Source organism: Sardina pilchardus, chromosome 14, assembly GCF_963854185.1.
Source record: "Sardina pilchardus chromosome 14, fSarPil1.1, whole genome shotgun sequence".
In the NCBI taxonomy this organism is placed as follows: Eukaryota; Metazoa; Chordata; class Actinopteri; order Clupeiformes; family Clupeidae; genus Sardina; species Sardina pilchardus.
The window spans coordinates 31567871-31583238 of NC_085007.1; the positions used below are offsets into that span (position 1 = coordinate 31567871).

General features: G+C 46.6%; 1 protein-coding gene across 1 annotated transcript in view; it reads right to left on the reverse strand.

Annotated features, from left to right (window-relative positions):
* dym (dymeclin) overlaps positions 1–15368 on the reverse strand; it is a 63685-nt gene that overhangs the window by 18682 nt on the left and 29635 nt on the right. Inside the window, exons 11-14 of the mRNA XM_062554118.1 lie at positions 15229–15354; positions 11621–11734; positions 11443–11537; positions 3816–3921 (exon numbers count right to left, since the gene is read on the reverse strand). Coding sequence (XP_062410102.1) covers positions 3816–3921; positions 11443–11537; positions 11621–11734; positions 15229–15354 — 441 coding nt within the window. The remainder of the gene's footprint in view (positions 1–3815; positions 3922–11442; positions 11538–11620; positions 11735–15228; positions 15355–15368) is intronic.

Below are 15368 nucleotides of genomic sequence, written 5' to 3' on the forward strand. Positions count from 1 at the left end.
GGCACAGCTATGGTCCATGAGTGTCCACTCACAGGGCGTTCTCCCCAGAGCAGTGCTACTGCCTTCTGGCCTCAGAGGAGTGGACAGTACGCGCTGTACAAAGGACCACTATCCCACTGTGGACTATCAAGCGCATAAAGCCTGCGTGCTCTCAGAACCCGGGTGATGTCACAGGAAAGAGCAGTCCATTTGATGAGAGGGGGAGCAGAGTGAAGTGCGCTCCCCCCGGGCAGCCAGGGGAGGATGAGCTGGGGGCGGCCTGATGGTGGAGGCACATGTGGTTCCCAGGGCTAATCCTCCGGGGTAAGCCCCGCAGCACACACCATTTCAGTCTGCTTTTAAAGCCCTTATTAATATAGCCTGAGAGCACAGGGAAATAAAGTCTCCGACACAAAGTTGAACCATAAGATTAGATAGAGATTTAAGCATTACTAATGCTTAAAAATAAATAAATAATAAATACATATATATCATAATAAATAAATAATAAATAAATAATAATAAAAAAACATTTATCGCTGTGGAGTAAATGCACACTTTGGATTGTTTGCCAGTGGCGGCAAGCCTCAGCAGCGGTATTGGGGGAGATAAGGCCGGTAGGTAGAAGAGTTAATGGACTGATGCTCCTCTAATAACTAAACTAAAGCTGTGCTAGTCAGAGGCCTATGCATCTGCCCTCCCAGACAAAGCTGCAGTAGGCTGGGGGAAGCATCACATGTTCTATGTCAAATGAACAAACTATGAGCATTAGATTGGGGACATTCCATGTCAGATCAACCAGGAGTTCCCATTTGTGTTTGTGTTTTTTTTTTCTGGTGTAAGGTGAAACAACATGACACTGAAATGACAAATGTCACATTAAAGGTAAATAGGGAATTCTACACATTGCAGATTAGGTTCTGGGGTGAGTTTAGGGATAGGGATGTGTGTTGCTGCCAATAGCATGTTAACATCAAGCATTCCGGAGAGTTCCATAGAGCAATACCTGTGACAAACTTAGAACATTATCCAGCACAGAGAGCAAACAACAACGACAACAACAACAACAACAACAACAACAACAACTTGTAGGCCCAGACATTTTCAGGAATTAAAGCAGAGGAGTGCAAAAATGACTGAAATAGTGAATGAACAAGTAGGATGTTGAGGATGTTGAGAGGTGGAGGGAGGAGGGAAGGAGTGTGAGGGTGAATGAGTGAGGGGGAGGTGCTGAGAGGAGGTGCAGTGGGGCTGGGGAGGCGCTGGGGAGGCTAATACAGAGGGACAGGTTCCCCGTGCAGCGCTGGAGGTGGCCTGTCACCCCTGTTCAACAGTCAGCTTTAATTACACACACACACACACACACACACACACACACACACACACACCTCATTTCTCAGACACACTTAAACGTCACTGTCTCTGCCTCTGTGATGTGAGGAAGCTCGGCCCACACAACCCCCAACCTTGACACACACACACACACACACACACACACACACACACACACACACACACACACACACACACACACACACACAAAGAAAAGCAGGCATATACACATATTCAGTCAGCTTTAATTAGCGCCACGCGCCACACAGGGAGTCATGGTAACCCTCGTGTCCCAGGAGCAGCTGCTGGTTGTATGTGTGGAAGCATGTTTGTTTGTTGGGGTGAGGGAGTGTGTGTGTGTGTGTGTGTGTGTGTGTGTGTGTGTGTGTGTGCGTGCGTGTCCGTATATGTATGTTCCGTGCAGATATCAACAAAAATTCAACTCACAATGGCAAAGCAGGAGCTGTCACCCAGCCCTCCAGGGAAACCATTCCTGTCCTCCTTTCAACTCCACTGTCATCCAGTCAGAGTATCATGCTGTGTGTGTGTGTGTGTGTGTGTGTGTGTGTAGCTCCCAAATTTTAATTTTCATTAGAAAAAACAACCTATCTATGCACATTATGTTCAAAATATTAGCATAAACATGTCTATTCACTACAGTTGGGATTTACTTTCCAACTAGAATAGCACTTCAAAAGTGCAGACCTCCGTAAAGGCAAAATTCCACATGCACCGTTGTGTATCATTAGCGAAAGTGGAGGCAAAATGTGTGGATCTGCCCAGAAAGTTAAACATGCTTCATCAGTGAGGAACAAGGAGGGGAGTTTTCACCTTGACAATACAGTCTCTCTCTCTCTCTCTCTCTCTCTCTCTCTCTCTCTCTCTCTCTCTCTCTCTCTCTCTCTCTCTCTCTCTCTCTCTCTCTCTCTCTCTCTCTCTCTCTCTCTCTCTCTCTCTCTCTCTCTATATATATATGTATATTGACTTACTGCATTGCGCAATGTGCGAGAGAAAGAGAGAGAGAGAGAGAGAAAGAGAGAGAGAGAGAGAGAGGGAGGGAGAGACGAAAACAATAGCAATAGATCAAAACTAATTCCCACATATTAGGAAGGAAGAGCTGCAGTCGGAGGAAGCGGACAGAGTTGTTCCAGAGAGAAGAACATGGCACACAAAACATGCAGCCTTCACCTATGTTGTCTCTAATGTCCCTAGTCTAGACCAAGCCAAGTCTGCTCCAACAATCCATGCAGACATCCTCAGATTGCCTCATACATGTTTGGGTGAGAGGATGTTTGCAGAAGAATTGTTTTGGGTAAAAGGGTCATTATTTGCCCTTTACTGGAGAGGCACTTTGTGTGAACTAGTGCAGACTAAGCAACATGGCTGTTCACCTAAGCACCTCCGAACCCTATCATCGCCGTGGAGTATCTGAGCGTGTGCGCGTTGTGAATCAGTGTGCTATGACCTCAGACAGTTGAGATGAAAGAATGAATGACATTTAAGGACAGGAAGAGAGAGGAAAACAGAGAGGGAGGGAGGCAGGGAGGAAAAAGAGGGAAACAGAGAAGGAAAGACAGACAAAGGAGGCGTGTGTGTGTGTGTGTGTGTGTGGGGGGGGGGGGGGGGCTTCCCATGTGTACGTGAGGAGCCTAATCAGGCTAGCCAGACTCCAGACAAATGTCTCGCCACTTGAGCCGTCTGCTCCACACCTCCCTCCGCCCCTCCCCCAACCAGCACCCCTCCAGGTCTACCAGCCCCCCAGCACGCCTCTGACCTCACCCACGCCTGCCACACAACCCCCCACCCAGGCTGTGGCCGTGGCTGGCACCTCCTTGTGTCAGTTCGGTCTCTGTGATGTGTGGAAGCACGCCCCACAACACCCCCCATCCTCCACACGCGCATGCACACACACACACACACACACACACACACACTGCTGCTGCTAGTCCCTCCCAAATGAACATCCCCTGAGCAGCCCCGCCGCACGCCCCAGGTTGACCCTGCTCTGACCTGCCCCTCCACCCTCTCCTGCACCCCTCCTCTGGGTGGATCTGCCCGCCTGCCCCCACTGCCTCTCAAGTCCCACGGGGACTTCCGTCTACTCCTGCCTTCAGTCCAGACATGGTTGTCTGAGTGTGTGTGTGTGTGTGTGTGTGTCTGAGTGTGTGTGTGTGTGTGTGTGTGTGTGTGTGTGTGTGTGTCTGGTGACGCTGCTGCTCTTTGTTCCCACACACCTCCCTACACGCCCTCCAAAAGGTCAGGTTTGAGGGTACAACCCTTCCCCCAACACACACACACACCCCCTCTTCTCCCCCATCCAAGGTATCTTCAGTGTGTGTCTAGGACAGCACATGTCGGTGTGTGTCTAGCCCCTCTCACCTTGGCCTCCTCAGGGGGGCAGCAGTCCCACAGACTGGGCTGGGGCCGGAGGGCCGGAGAGACAGAGGAGAGGAGAGGGGAGGCCGCGAGGCCAGAGAGGGTGGGGGGGTGGCGGAGGAACTCACATAGTCTGGAAGTGCGGCGCCGTCGTCTGTGCCCACAGGCCTGCGCAGGGACTGGGTGGCCTGCTCCAGGACCTTATTGTGCTTCTTGGACAGCAGTGCAAACAGACTGAGACACAAGAGGGAGGAGGACACAAAGACAAAGAGGAGAGAGAAGAACACAACACGCATGTAAATAATGGAGCACACATGTCCATGTCCATGGCATTAAGTCATGGGGAGTGAAGGCTGCATCAGGGCTGCTGTGAGGCTCATAGCACTGGAGAGCAGACAGGTGCTACTGGTCTCATAAATGTGCTAGATCAGTTGTTCAGTTTAGTAGATGGTGTGTGTGTGTGTGTGTGTGTGTGTGTGTGTGTTAGGGATGCTCCAATGGGGCTAATATAGGGCCACACTATGATGAAGAGACTGCATGATCATGTGATGGCCACTAATATGCTCATGAACAACAAAGGATACATGGATGGCCAAAGGTTAGAATTAAAAAAGCACAAAGAGGGTGATGCACTAAAACAGGACACATTTGTATACTGGTACACTTCTCATGACACACAGAATCTCACATCTCATTCATAATTGTATGAAGATGGTCAAACTCCAGCTGGCGATGGCAAGAGTGGGTCAACACTGATATGACAAGCTGAGATCATGCACCTGTCCCATTCACCCGAGTAGAGCCCTGACCACTGCCCAGTGCCCACCCATCAGGCAGGGCTGGAGATGCTGCAGCTGTGTGGGCGTCTGCTCCCAGAGCCCCGGCACACTCCTCTGCTAATCAAAAGCAGTTCTCCCCGACGCCTCACACCACCCACCACAACACCATTCCACAGGGTGTCCACACTATTTCATTGACAACATTTCAAAGATTTTCCATGACTTCTCAAGAACACTTAATGAAATGTCCATGACCTTTCACAGCCTACACATACAGGATGGGGCTAATTACTAAACAACCTTTTTCTTTCCTTTTCTAATAGTCTAGTTAAGTCAAGTAGAAACCATCGTTATGCTGCAGATATTTGCATAAACTAAGACACATGATCCAGAGAACAATAGTACAAGAGTATAATAACATAATTCATTTTATTACTTATTATTCTATTATTACGTTCTTAACTTCTAGCAGCAGTGCTGTGCCACATGAGTGCTCGGTGTCTGTTAAGAGAATATTTGGGAACACTTTATAATAACAGGCCTTAATCAAATAGCAAAGTAGCCATTACCTGATAGCTTGATAATGTTGCTCTTCAATTGATTCATATGCTACATTGGTGTTATGAAAAATCATTAACAATCATTTTTACATTATAAGTAGTAGGCTAGTATTATCTTCCATACATATTAGTTGTTTATGTTGTATTAACCTTTATTATTAACCTCTATTATAAACTCTTCTTTGCTATTAGAAACAGTGAATAGTTTTATTTTAAAGACCCACTGTGCCACTGTGGCCATTAGGTTAAACTCTATAATCTAATTCCTCAGTGACTGAGTTCCTCAGTGATGCACATTCATAAGTTGTTTTCACAAAAAGAATCCTTTCATGGCGAAGTAACAGCCAGTATGTGTCTCTGCACCTTCTTCCTCATCCCTGAAGTGGGGAATTACTTAACCCCGCCCCCGTCTGTGCCTCTGTCACAAAGGCCCGCCCCTTGTCTCTGCCCAAAGATTCTAGAGAGCTATTTTCTGTTTGCCTTAAAGTTTAACGTTTGCAAACTTTCGTTTTAAAGTAATTAGAGGAGATAGTTCTCCGCAAAAATGTTGGGAGTTGGATGGAGAGTAACCGTTGAGATGGAATGTTTCAATTGTATCTACCGAGACAAACATGTACGCTCTGAACGTTCACCTCTGCTCAAGGAATTTGAACACACCTCAGGCATTCCATGACCATGGGCATCCTGATTCCAGCTTAAATTGCTTGAGCAGGGAGCTTCCTTTGACCCTACCAAACATCTCTGACACTTCAGCCATCAGCCGTCTGCTGAGGCGGGAGATGTGCTCGATAGTCATTGACCTTCAGTCAGTGGCAGCTACGCAGAGCGCACAGTGTGTGTGTGTGTGTGTGTGTGTGTGTGTGTGTGTGTAGTATGTGCAATGGCAGACAGAGCTGTGTGGGGCTGATGGAGGGCGGTGTTAAGCTACAATAATGGCCACTCATCCATCAGCAATATCATGCCTCCCATGCCTGGCCTTCAGTTGCATGCATCATGCCATTTGGTGTGCCCTTCACCCACATACACACATGAACAGACTCTTTCTCTGTCTCTGTCTCTGTCTCTGTCTCTGTCTCTCTCTCTGTCTCTCTCTCTCTCTCTGTCTCTGTCTCTCAAGAGTCTTTGAAGTGGGTCATGTCAAGACAGACTTCTGCAGCCCCATGTTACAGTGCTGATCATTTCCATCCATACTTTCAGAGAGAGATAAGCCCTGGGAGAGTTGTTTATATTGGAGATGCACAAATCCCCATTACACTAAGCTGATGCTATAGATGTTTTTTTTTCTTTTTTTCATAAATGTGTTGCTACACAAAAACAGTACACGAAACATTCAAAAGTCCTTACAGATTTCTAGACAAGGCTAAAAAACAAACAAATGGCTGCTAAAAGGGGCACATCATCTCTCTCTCTCTCTCCTGGTGGAGATCAGACAGGTGGAGCTGGCACTGGCCAGGCCTGGGCTTGAGTGTGGAATCCAGGGTGGTTCACTTTGTCACTGACTGATGGGGAGCTGTGGCAGATCAGGCCATTGTTTTGGCACTGGGCTGTGAGGCAGCCTGTTCCATTGTTCCGTGTTTAGTCTAGACAGAGTGCCTGGAAGCTGTGTCAGGCTGACCTACTGAGAGAGCAAATTGTCTGGCCATCGGCGCAGAGCGCAGACACACACGCACACGCGCGCCCCCACACACACATACACCCCGCCTCTGTCTGTCTGGGTGCCCCCTCTCTGTCTGTCTCCGTCTCCCTTTCCCCCTCTCTCTCTCAATCACACACAGGAAGACAGACACACGCACAGACACACACACAGACACAGACACAGACACACACACACTCTCAGCATCTCTCTGGGTTTATAAAAAAAGAGCCAGTCACATCCTCAGTCTCACATCCTTCAGTTAATCAGGCATGGCTAGAGGAGTCTTCAAAGCGGTAGCAGCAGACTGAAAAAAACAACAGCTTTGGTGGAAGGAGATGACACACACCTGGGCACATCTAAGCACCACTGCATGCCACCCCCTCCCTGCAGAAAAACACATGCAAGATGAAGAGAGAGAAAGAGACAGAGAGAAAGAGAGCAAAGAAGAGAGACAGGGAGATGCAGAGAGAAAAGTTGATGCAACTGAAAGGTTGAGCCAAAGCACAGGGCGAGCTGAATGGGTAATGGCTCCAGTTCCTAAACATGACGGGGCATCAAGAGACACAGGGAGCAACTGCAGTGTCTGAGGACACAAAACCAAATGAAATGAACTCTGCTTTACTGGTCAAAGGGACGCTTATGGAGCAGCCCTCAGGGCAGTGGTGCTCAAACCTTTTCTGTCATTCCTCAATTTTTAAGCCCCGTCTGACCCATCATGACGGTAAGATGGTAACATTAAAGTATATTTTCTCACATTTTGGATCCACATTACAATGCCTGTCTTGGTCTGCTGGATCAGATGTTATTCTAAATCATTTCAGTCTGTTTATGACTCTTATGTTTGCGTGTGGCTATTTTGTTTTGAATCTATGATCTTCCTTGTGAAAAAAGAAAGGCATTATCAAAGAAAAATTTGCCCCTGTTCATGGCGCCCCACCTGTCATGTCTCTATTCCCCACTAGTGGGGCCCGCCCCCCCACTTTGAGAACCACTGCCTTAGGGCAATCATCATGACAGACAGCAGGGAGCAGGGGATGGATGCGTCATACTAAATGCTGTGAACAAACTAAACAAACTAACTAGAGAGTTAAAACTGGGGTTTGACCATTTTCAGGGTTTAACTACTCAGTGCAAAAAAGTCTAAAGAAGCTGATGCATCCAACACTCCCTCTTAATCTCAGAGGAAGATGAGGTAATTTAATGTTGGCTTCTATATTATTGACAAGATAAATAACATGGGCTAGCACAAGGTTTGTGTGCAGCTGTTAGCACATGCACTTTACTGATGCACAGACAGTTAGGCGTGCTACTGGCAGATCACAAACATATGCAAATGCCGTGTAATAAATTGACTGACTAGGTCAGCCAAACTCAGACCCAACCCAACCTCCCTTTCCTCCCCTGAATGCCTATTCTAGCTCCAGAGCTCTTGTAACAGCAGCACGCCCCTGTGGAGGACCAATGTTGAGCTACCATGGAAGCCAAGGGAGCGACATTCCTCATCACTCCACTGACGCAGTGATGACGTTCCCCGAGTCCCCCGTGAATTCCATGTCATACACGACCTCATAGACGACCTCAGACGCGCGTTCGTGCCAGTGGGGCGGCTGAGCATCCTTGACGTTGGAGAGCCGGCACTGGGCTTAAGCCTGCGGATGCCCCTGACCTCACCTCATCCTCCAGAATTATCCAGAGCGCTCGGGCCCGCGCCGAGGAGAGAGAGAGAGAGAGAGAGAGAGAGAGAGAGAGAGAGAGCCCAGGGCCCAACCATGTGCCGCTATTACTCATAAAACACCAGAGACAGCCCACGGCCGCAAGAAACAAGTCCGCTTTCCCCCCTCATCTTCCTGTGGTCGCCGAAACAGCCCACGAGAGGAAAAAAGAAAGGGAGGGATGCTGACAGAGGGAGCGGGAGAGGAAGAGGAGAAAAGGACAAGACTGCAGACTAGCATGTGGCTCAGGGGACCCATGACGGCCAGTGAGGGAGAACAGAGTCGGGGAGGAGGGGCACTGGCTGTGCACGCGTACACACCCCAACACACGCAGAGCCAGCCATCCGAGTGTGTGGTCCTGACTCAGCCCCATCCTGAATGACTGTCTTTGGGCTTTATGACTAACAAAGCGGCCCATTCATATTTCAAAAGGAGCGGCCACTCTGCCCACAGGAAGGGGATTCCTCCGGCAGCTTGGAGTCATTACGAGGCTGGCCAACTCGCGTTCACTGCCGCAGCAGTGATGGGCCCCGCAGGCCAGCTCACAGAGCCCTCCTCAATAGCAAATCAACCCGACGCCTCAACTTTCCCAGAAATCACAGCCGCCGCCGCCGCCGCCACCACCGCCCAGCACAACAATCAAGATGGATGGAGAGCTGCCACTGGCATTTCACAAATAAGCAGCCTCCCAAACACATAAACCAACAGCTTGTTTAGTCTGGTGTTGATCTCTCAAGGCACACTGGGTAAGAGTGCGAGTTGTTTTGGTGCACACATAGTACACCTTTCTTGATGGTGTCAGATAAACTGGTGCAGATGCATGCAAGGAGTCTTATTTCTGTATTATATCTGTCATATAACCACCAGGATTTACTACACACTGGGGTCCGCACGGGTATCACAGTGCTACTGAACACGGCCACCCCCCACCCTGCTCACACACACACTTGGCCATAACTCTGCCAAGAGCAGCACCTGAGCAGGAGGGATAGGAGAGGGAGGCGGTCGAGTGGGCCCATTTCTCTTGGCTTGCCAGATTTGTGGAAATGCTCCATTCGGGGCTGTCTGAGGAGGCTCTCACATTTGCATTTTAAAGATGAGGTCATTCCCCCTTGACAGCCCACACTAGGAGTCACAGCACCATTTCAGCCGACGCCGGCTATTGACTTGCCTTGAGCCTGTCGACAATGAGCAACAGCCACTTAGTGGAGCCACAGCGAGCACAATGAGTGATGGACTGGATGTATTTTTATCTATATAGTATTTCAATCCACTTTATGCATGGTTTTGGTGACGCCAAAAGGTCTTGAAAAATATAAAAACACAGCGAGACCGACGGAGAGATAGAAAGACAGAGACCCAAAACTATCTGGTATAACAACACTATCTGGTATAACAACACTATCTGGTATAACAACATCGATCACAAGCCACGATCGAAGTGCACAAGGCTTCACCTGAATGCTCCATTTCACCATGAAGGGGTAAAACCCAGGAATTCTGACCTTTCCATATGAAGCCGTAAACATTTAGAACATAGCTGCTGGCATGAATGGGAGACTAAGTTGTCAAAGTGAGTAGCCAGCCAGTGAGACTGACGCAGAGCAATAACCTCTGTTCCCAGGGCTGTTGCTAGGACAGCGGCACACACAGCATGTTGCCTAGTGTGTGGGAGTGGCTCGTGCTGATGTGAACAGAGTTTCTGATGCATCAGTGAAATGGTGAGCTAGAGTTTGGCCAGTCTCCGGGATGGAGTGTATTACTGGTTTTGTGAAAAGAAGAGGGAAGAAAAGATGTGAGAAAAGCCAAGGCAGAATGAGAAGCCATTAGTTATGTAACTCTAAACTACATCAACATGAGGCTCACTCAGTCTGAAGTTCCTGCATGCGCTGCATTGGAGGTGCAAAAGGCACTCTGCTGCTTTGTTCCAGGTAGAACTGAAGAGAAAAGTACGGAGTGCGGACTTGGCAGAGAGGGTGGGCCAGGCCGGGAGTGAGACAAGGGGCTCCATTTCTCTGTCAGCTCCCCACTGTCCCTAATCACTGTGGATTGCCATCTTGGCTTCTGGGTTTCTCCCCAACACAATGGCTCAGGGTTTTGTGGTAAGGGTGGGAGGGCAAGAGAACAATAAACAAAATGAACAATCCTTACACAAGCACCCAATCAGACCACCACTTAACATTCTGACCTGACTTAAAATAGGACCCTGCTGGGAAACACAATAAAAGAAATACAAAATAAATAGGAATATCATCATAATTAAGGAGCCATATGTTTTCCTCCTCCTCACTGTAGTCTCAATGTGACAAGCGTTTCCCTCTGTTGTGTGTTTGGCGAGTTCCTCAGCACCACAGAAATCTCAATTCAAACCAGACCAGGCCAGCGCATGCCTGGCCCCATCTTCTCTGCCAGCATTAGTGTGTGTTGTATTCACATGCGGGACGATTCGGAGCGTGATGGACAGAATGTATGAGAGCATGTGTGCATGTTTGTTTGTGTGCATGAACATCTACAGGGATGCATGGACCTAATCTAAATGAGGAACGAAGAACAAAGTATATAAGGTTTAAGTACACCTAAGATCTAAGACCTAAGACCTAAGATCCAGCTCAAAATCAGCTCAAACCTCTCGCACCAAAGTGTTAGCTTTGTTCATGTAGAAAACACTTTGTTTGTTGATTAAAGGGAAACTACTGTATGCTCGTTTCGCTTTCGCTTTTCGTATTCGCTCGTTTTACGCTTGCAGATTTCTCTGCAGAGCTTCCCCTTTAGCTTTAGCGAGTATATTTTACAACATTCCTCAATCGGTCAGTCTGCCTTTTCATGAGCATGATCGCGAGGCTGGAGACTTTCTGTCTGTACCGGTGGCACAAACTTGCATGCGTGGTTTTTACGCTCAGAGTAAAAGGGGGGAGCGAGACAGCTGTCATTCAACCCAAAATAAGTCAAATAACCATTCCAATGACTCCGAAGCTGATCAGTTCAGGCAAATTAAGCTAAAAAAACGTGCCTAGTTCACCTTTAAGTACTTTGCCCATTGTTTAGAGTGTAAGTGTGCAAGGCCTCACCTGATGATGCGCTGAGCTGCATACTGATGTAGACAGCGGAACTGGGCCGACATGTTGGCCAACGCAGCCAAGCAGTTGGTGTGGAGATATTTATCCTGCAAGGCAAAGCACAAGATGCCAAAGAGCACAACAGCCAGTGTGATAACTACCGCTTCTCTCCAGAGAGGGAGCTCCTTACCCTGGTGCGGGTCATGTTGAACTGGATGGTCCGGATCACCACCAGAATCAGCAAACTGCCCAAGGAGATCTCCGTCAAGGTGCGTTCTGTGTACCAGGTGATGTTCTTTAGTACCTATGAGGAAAACAGAGGAAGAGTTCAAATCAATGGAAAGGAGGGATTAGTCAGCTGAATGATGAAAGTTGTTTTTGAAAGGAGTGCAGCCATATGGAAAAAATGAGAGCACGCTACATTGCCCACGGTCAGTCTCAGCACAACTTCACAAGGCACAGTGTTCTGTGTGTTTCCTGTGAATCTAGAGTAAGTTCTGAGTATGCCTTTTTAATGGCATTTACAAGGCATTAGCAGATCATGAGCATGTACAACAGCAATTGTGTGTACACACTCATAAAAGTGTAGTGGCATTTCAGAGTTCAGTGGTTCCTGAGCAGCAATCGTTATTTGACTTTGAGGTCAATGAGCAAACATGAGTGAGAGACAGACAGACACAGAGAAGATAGGGCGAGACAGAGAGAGAGAGAATTCAAACACAGAAATGAGACAAAGAAAACAGTGAAAAACTAGGGGAAGAGGGGCGAACATTGAGGAACATTTCAAAGATAAGGAAGTCCTTATCCTTACCAGACGCTGAAAAATTAATCCACACTTTTGACACTTCCAGGTTAGACTATTGTAATGCGCTATACACTGGCTGCAATAATACCTGTCTAAAAAGTTTACAGCTTATACAAAACGCAGCTGCTCGCACACTCACTAGGACTAAAAAATATGAACATATTTCCCCCATCCTAGCATCTCTACATTGGTTACCTGTTAAAAGTCGCATCGACTTCAAAATTCTACTAACTTCTAACATACAAAGCCATAAATGGCAGGGCACCCGAATATATTAAAGATCTTCTAGTCCCATATAATCCACCTAGACCCTTACAATCACAAAATACTGGAATTTCAAAAACTACAGTAGGAGGCAGAGCTTTTTGTTACTGCGCACCCCTCCTCTGGAATAATCTTCCTCACTCAATTCGATTAGCAGGCACCCTCCCTATTTTTAAGTCTGACTTGAAACATACCTCTTTAGTGCCTCCCATAGTTAGGTATGGTGCAGTGTGGAACTTCAACCACCTCAGGGTGTTATTGGAATGGACCACCTCTGCTGTGGGCTTGTGTGACTGGTGCCCCAGTCATGGTGGCTACTGACCACACCTGTGCCCTCCACCATGCCTTAGTTATGCTGCTTTAGCATAGCGTTGTCATGGACTTCTCATGTGTCATGCCGTACAACCCCTCTCCATCTGTCTCTCTCAACTCTCCCTGTTTCCTTCTCTCCCTGTCCTGTCATTCAACTCCCTCTACTTCCCTCTCCCCCTATGCCTTTTCCCTCTTTAGTATAATATTTTATATCACCATTGATATGCTTATTAATACTAACCATCATGACTTATAGTAATACTAACCCACTTAATTTCTCTTTCCTTTCCCCTATACCTCACCTGTGAGGTAAACCATTACCAGTCATCAGCCATCTTTGTGCCTGGCCCTCATCACACCTGAAGTCCCATCCCTATGACTGACCTACCATCACCAACGCCATCCCTATGACTGCCCTACCATCACCTGCTATGGTTCCCTGCCCGGATTACTGGTCCACGCATCCTAGCGACCCATTACTTTCCGAAATTACTAATGGACAATATATTCCCTAGGAATAAATAGGACTGTTTGAACTTTCTGATACTACTAATGACATTACTCTACTGTAACTGACCCTAAGCAGATGGGTTGGGCCCTTCGAGTCGTGGATCTGTCCGAGGTTTCTTCATGTATCTCCAATTCTAGGGAGTTTTTCCTTGCCCCTGTTACTCATGGGCTTTCTTTGAATGTTTAACACTCTGTAAAGCGCCATGAGACATGTGTAATGTTTTGGTGCTCTATAAGTGAAATAAATTGAAATTGAAATTGAGTGTATAGCATCCTTTCCTTCATGTAGAAATACTGAGGCAAGGTCAGTAGCCTTGGGTGTAGTGATTAACTGGGCAGAGTATTGTGACAGCACTCACAGACAAACACTGCAAAATTGGTGCCTTGATGAAACGCTGTCTGCTAGTTTTCTAACAGTACTTAGAAACTGCTAAAAAAAAAAAACAGCACAGCAAGCAGATTCTGAAGACACATAGATGTGTGCTTTACTAAAATGAGCGTATACTGGCTAATGAGGGTGCATCAGCACAGGAGGAGAGAGAGGAAGACAAATGCTCACTACACCACTGAGGTGAATATTTAATGATGGCTGGCTTCTGGCTTTCCACAGATAAGCCCTGGAGTCCCCCACTCTTGCACCAAACATAGACAGACAGGGACATTTTTACCCTTGCTAATTCTTAGCCAGACAACAAACACAACCAAGCAAAAAAGGGAAATGAAACACTGACCTGGCACAAAAACAGTATAATGTATGAATGTTAGGTCTAAAAATGTGCCAAATATCTAGTCACATCTATGTCACACTGACCTGGTGTTTTTAAGACAATATGCAGTGACATTAACAGCCAACAGACAAAACTTTAGCCAGTTTACAGCTGTTGCAAACACTAACACAGACAGTCTCCTACAGTATATCTGTGTGGAGTGAAGGCCTACAGCAGTGGTTCCCATGGTCAGTTTTTCTTTAGCCTTAATAATCATTAACAATTTGACTGAACTGGTAGGCTATTCAAATTAATCTAATTGAAATTTACTTGGATGTGCATTTCATGGTATTGCCTCTAAACATTTATTTTATTTAATCTGTATTTAATCTGCCATATTAGCCAAAGAATGTTGCACATGTGCAACTAACAACCACTCACACCTCAAGCACAGCACAACAACATAGCTGCATTCAGAAAGTTGTCTGCCACCTCAAGTTGTAGAGCTGAAAGGCACTGACATAAACTGTGGGTAATACCACTGAAATAACACAACATATTTGTTTCCTATTCCTATTCCTATTGTATCTTTGAAAAAAAGATTGTTTAGATTAACTAGGGCTGTCAAATTAACGGATTAATTTTGATTGTTATGGCCATTATTTGAACAGTGAAAGTAATAATAAAACAGTTTTTGAACTTTAATGTCGCTAATGCTGATTATTCAATGATCCATTTGAATTGATATATTTAAAATGCTTTCACAGAAAAAAATCTATATGCGATTAATTTAGATTAATTAATCACAGAGTATGTAATTCATTAGATACATTTTTTAAATCGATTGACAGCCCTATTTAGAACTAAGAAAGCCTGTCTATCAGGATACGATGGATTGTAAAATAAGAAGATGTCCTCACTCATCCCTTTTGGAAGGGCAAGACATGGAGTAAGTGTAGCAGGCGAGTAGGTAGGTATCCACGCTTCTGGCAGGACAACAGGGGATTAGACAAACACTGCCCATGACAACAGCACTTTTCAGCTTGAGATAGACCAACAGAGAGGAGGGGAAGAGCCACGGAGACTGAGCAACTGAGTTAGAATATTTTGAGCTTATTTCCATAAAGACAGCAATGGTCAGAAAGACGGTGTGTGGTTGTGGTTGTGTGTGTGCAATACGCGTCCATTGTGAATACTTACCACCTCGTGGATAGAGCGGTTGAAGCTGTCGTCCTCAGTGAGGATGAGGAGGATGATTAGGGCCATGTACACATGGTGGGAGTTCTTGTCCTCCACATGGTAGAGGATCTCTAAAATAGGGATGACCTATGGGGAGATGT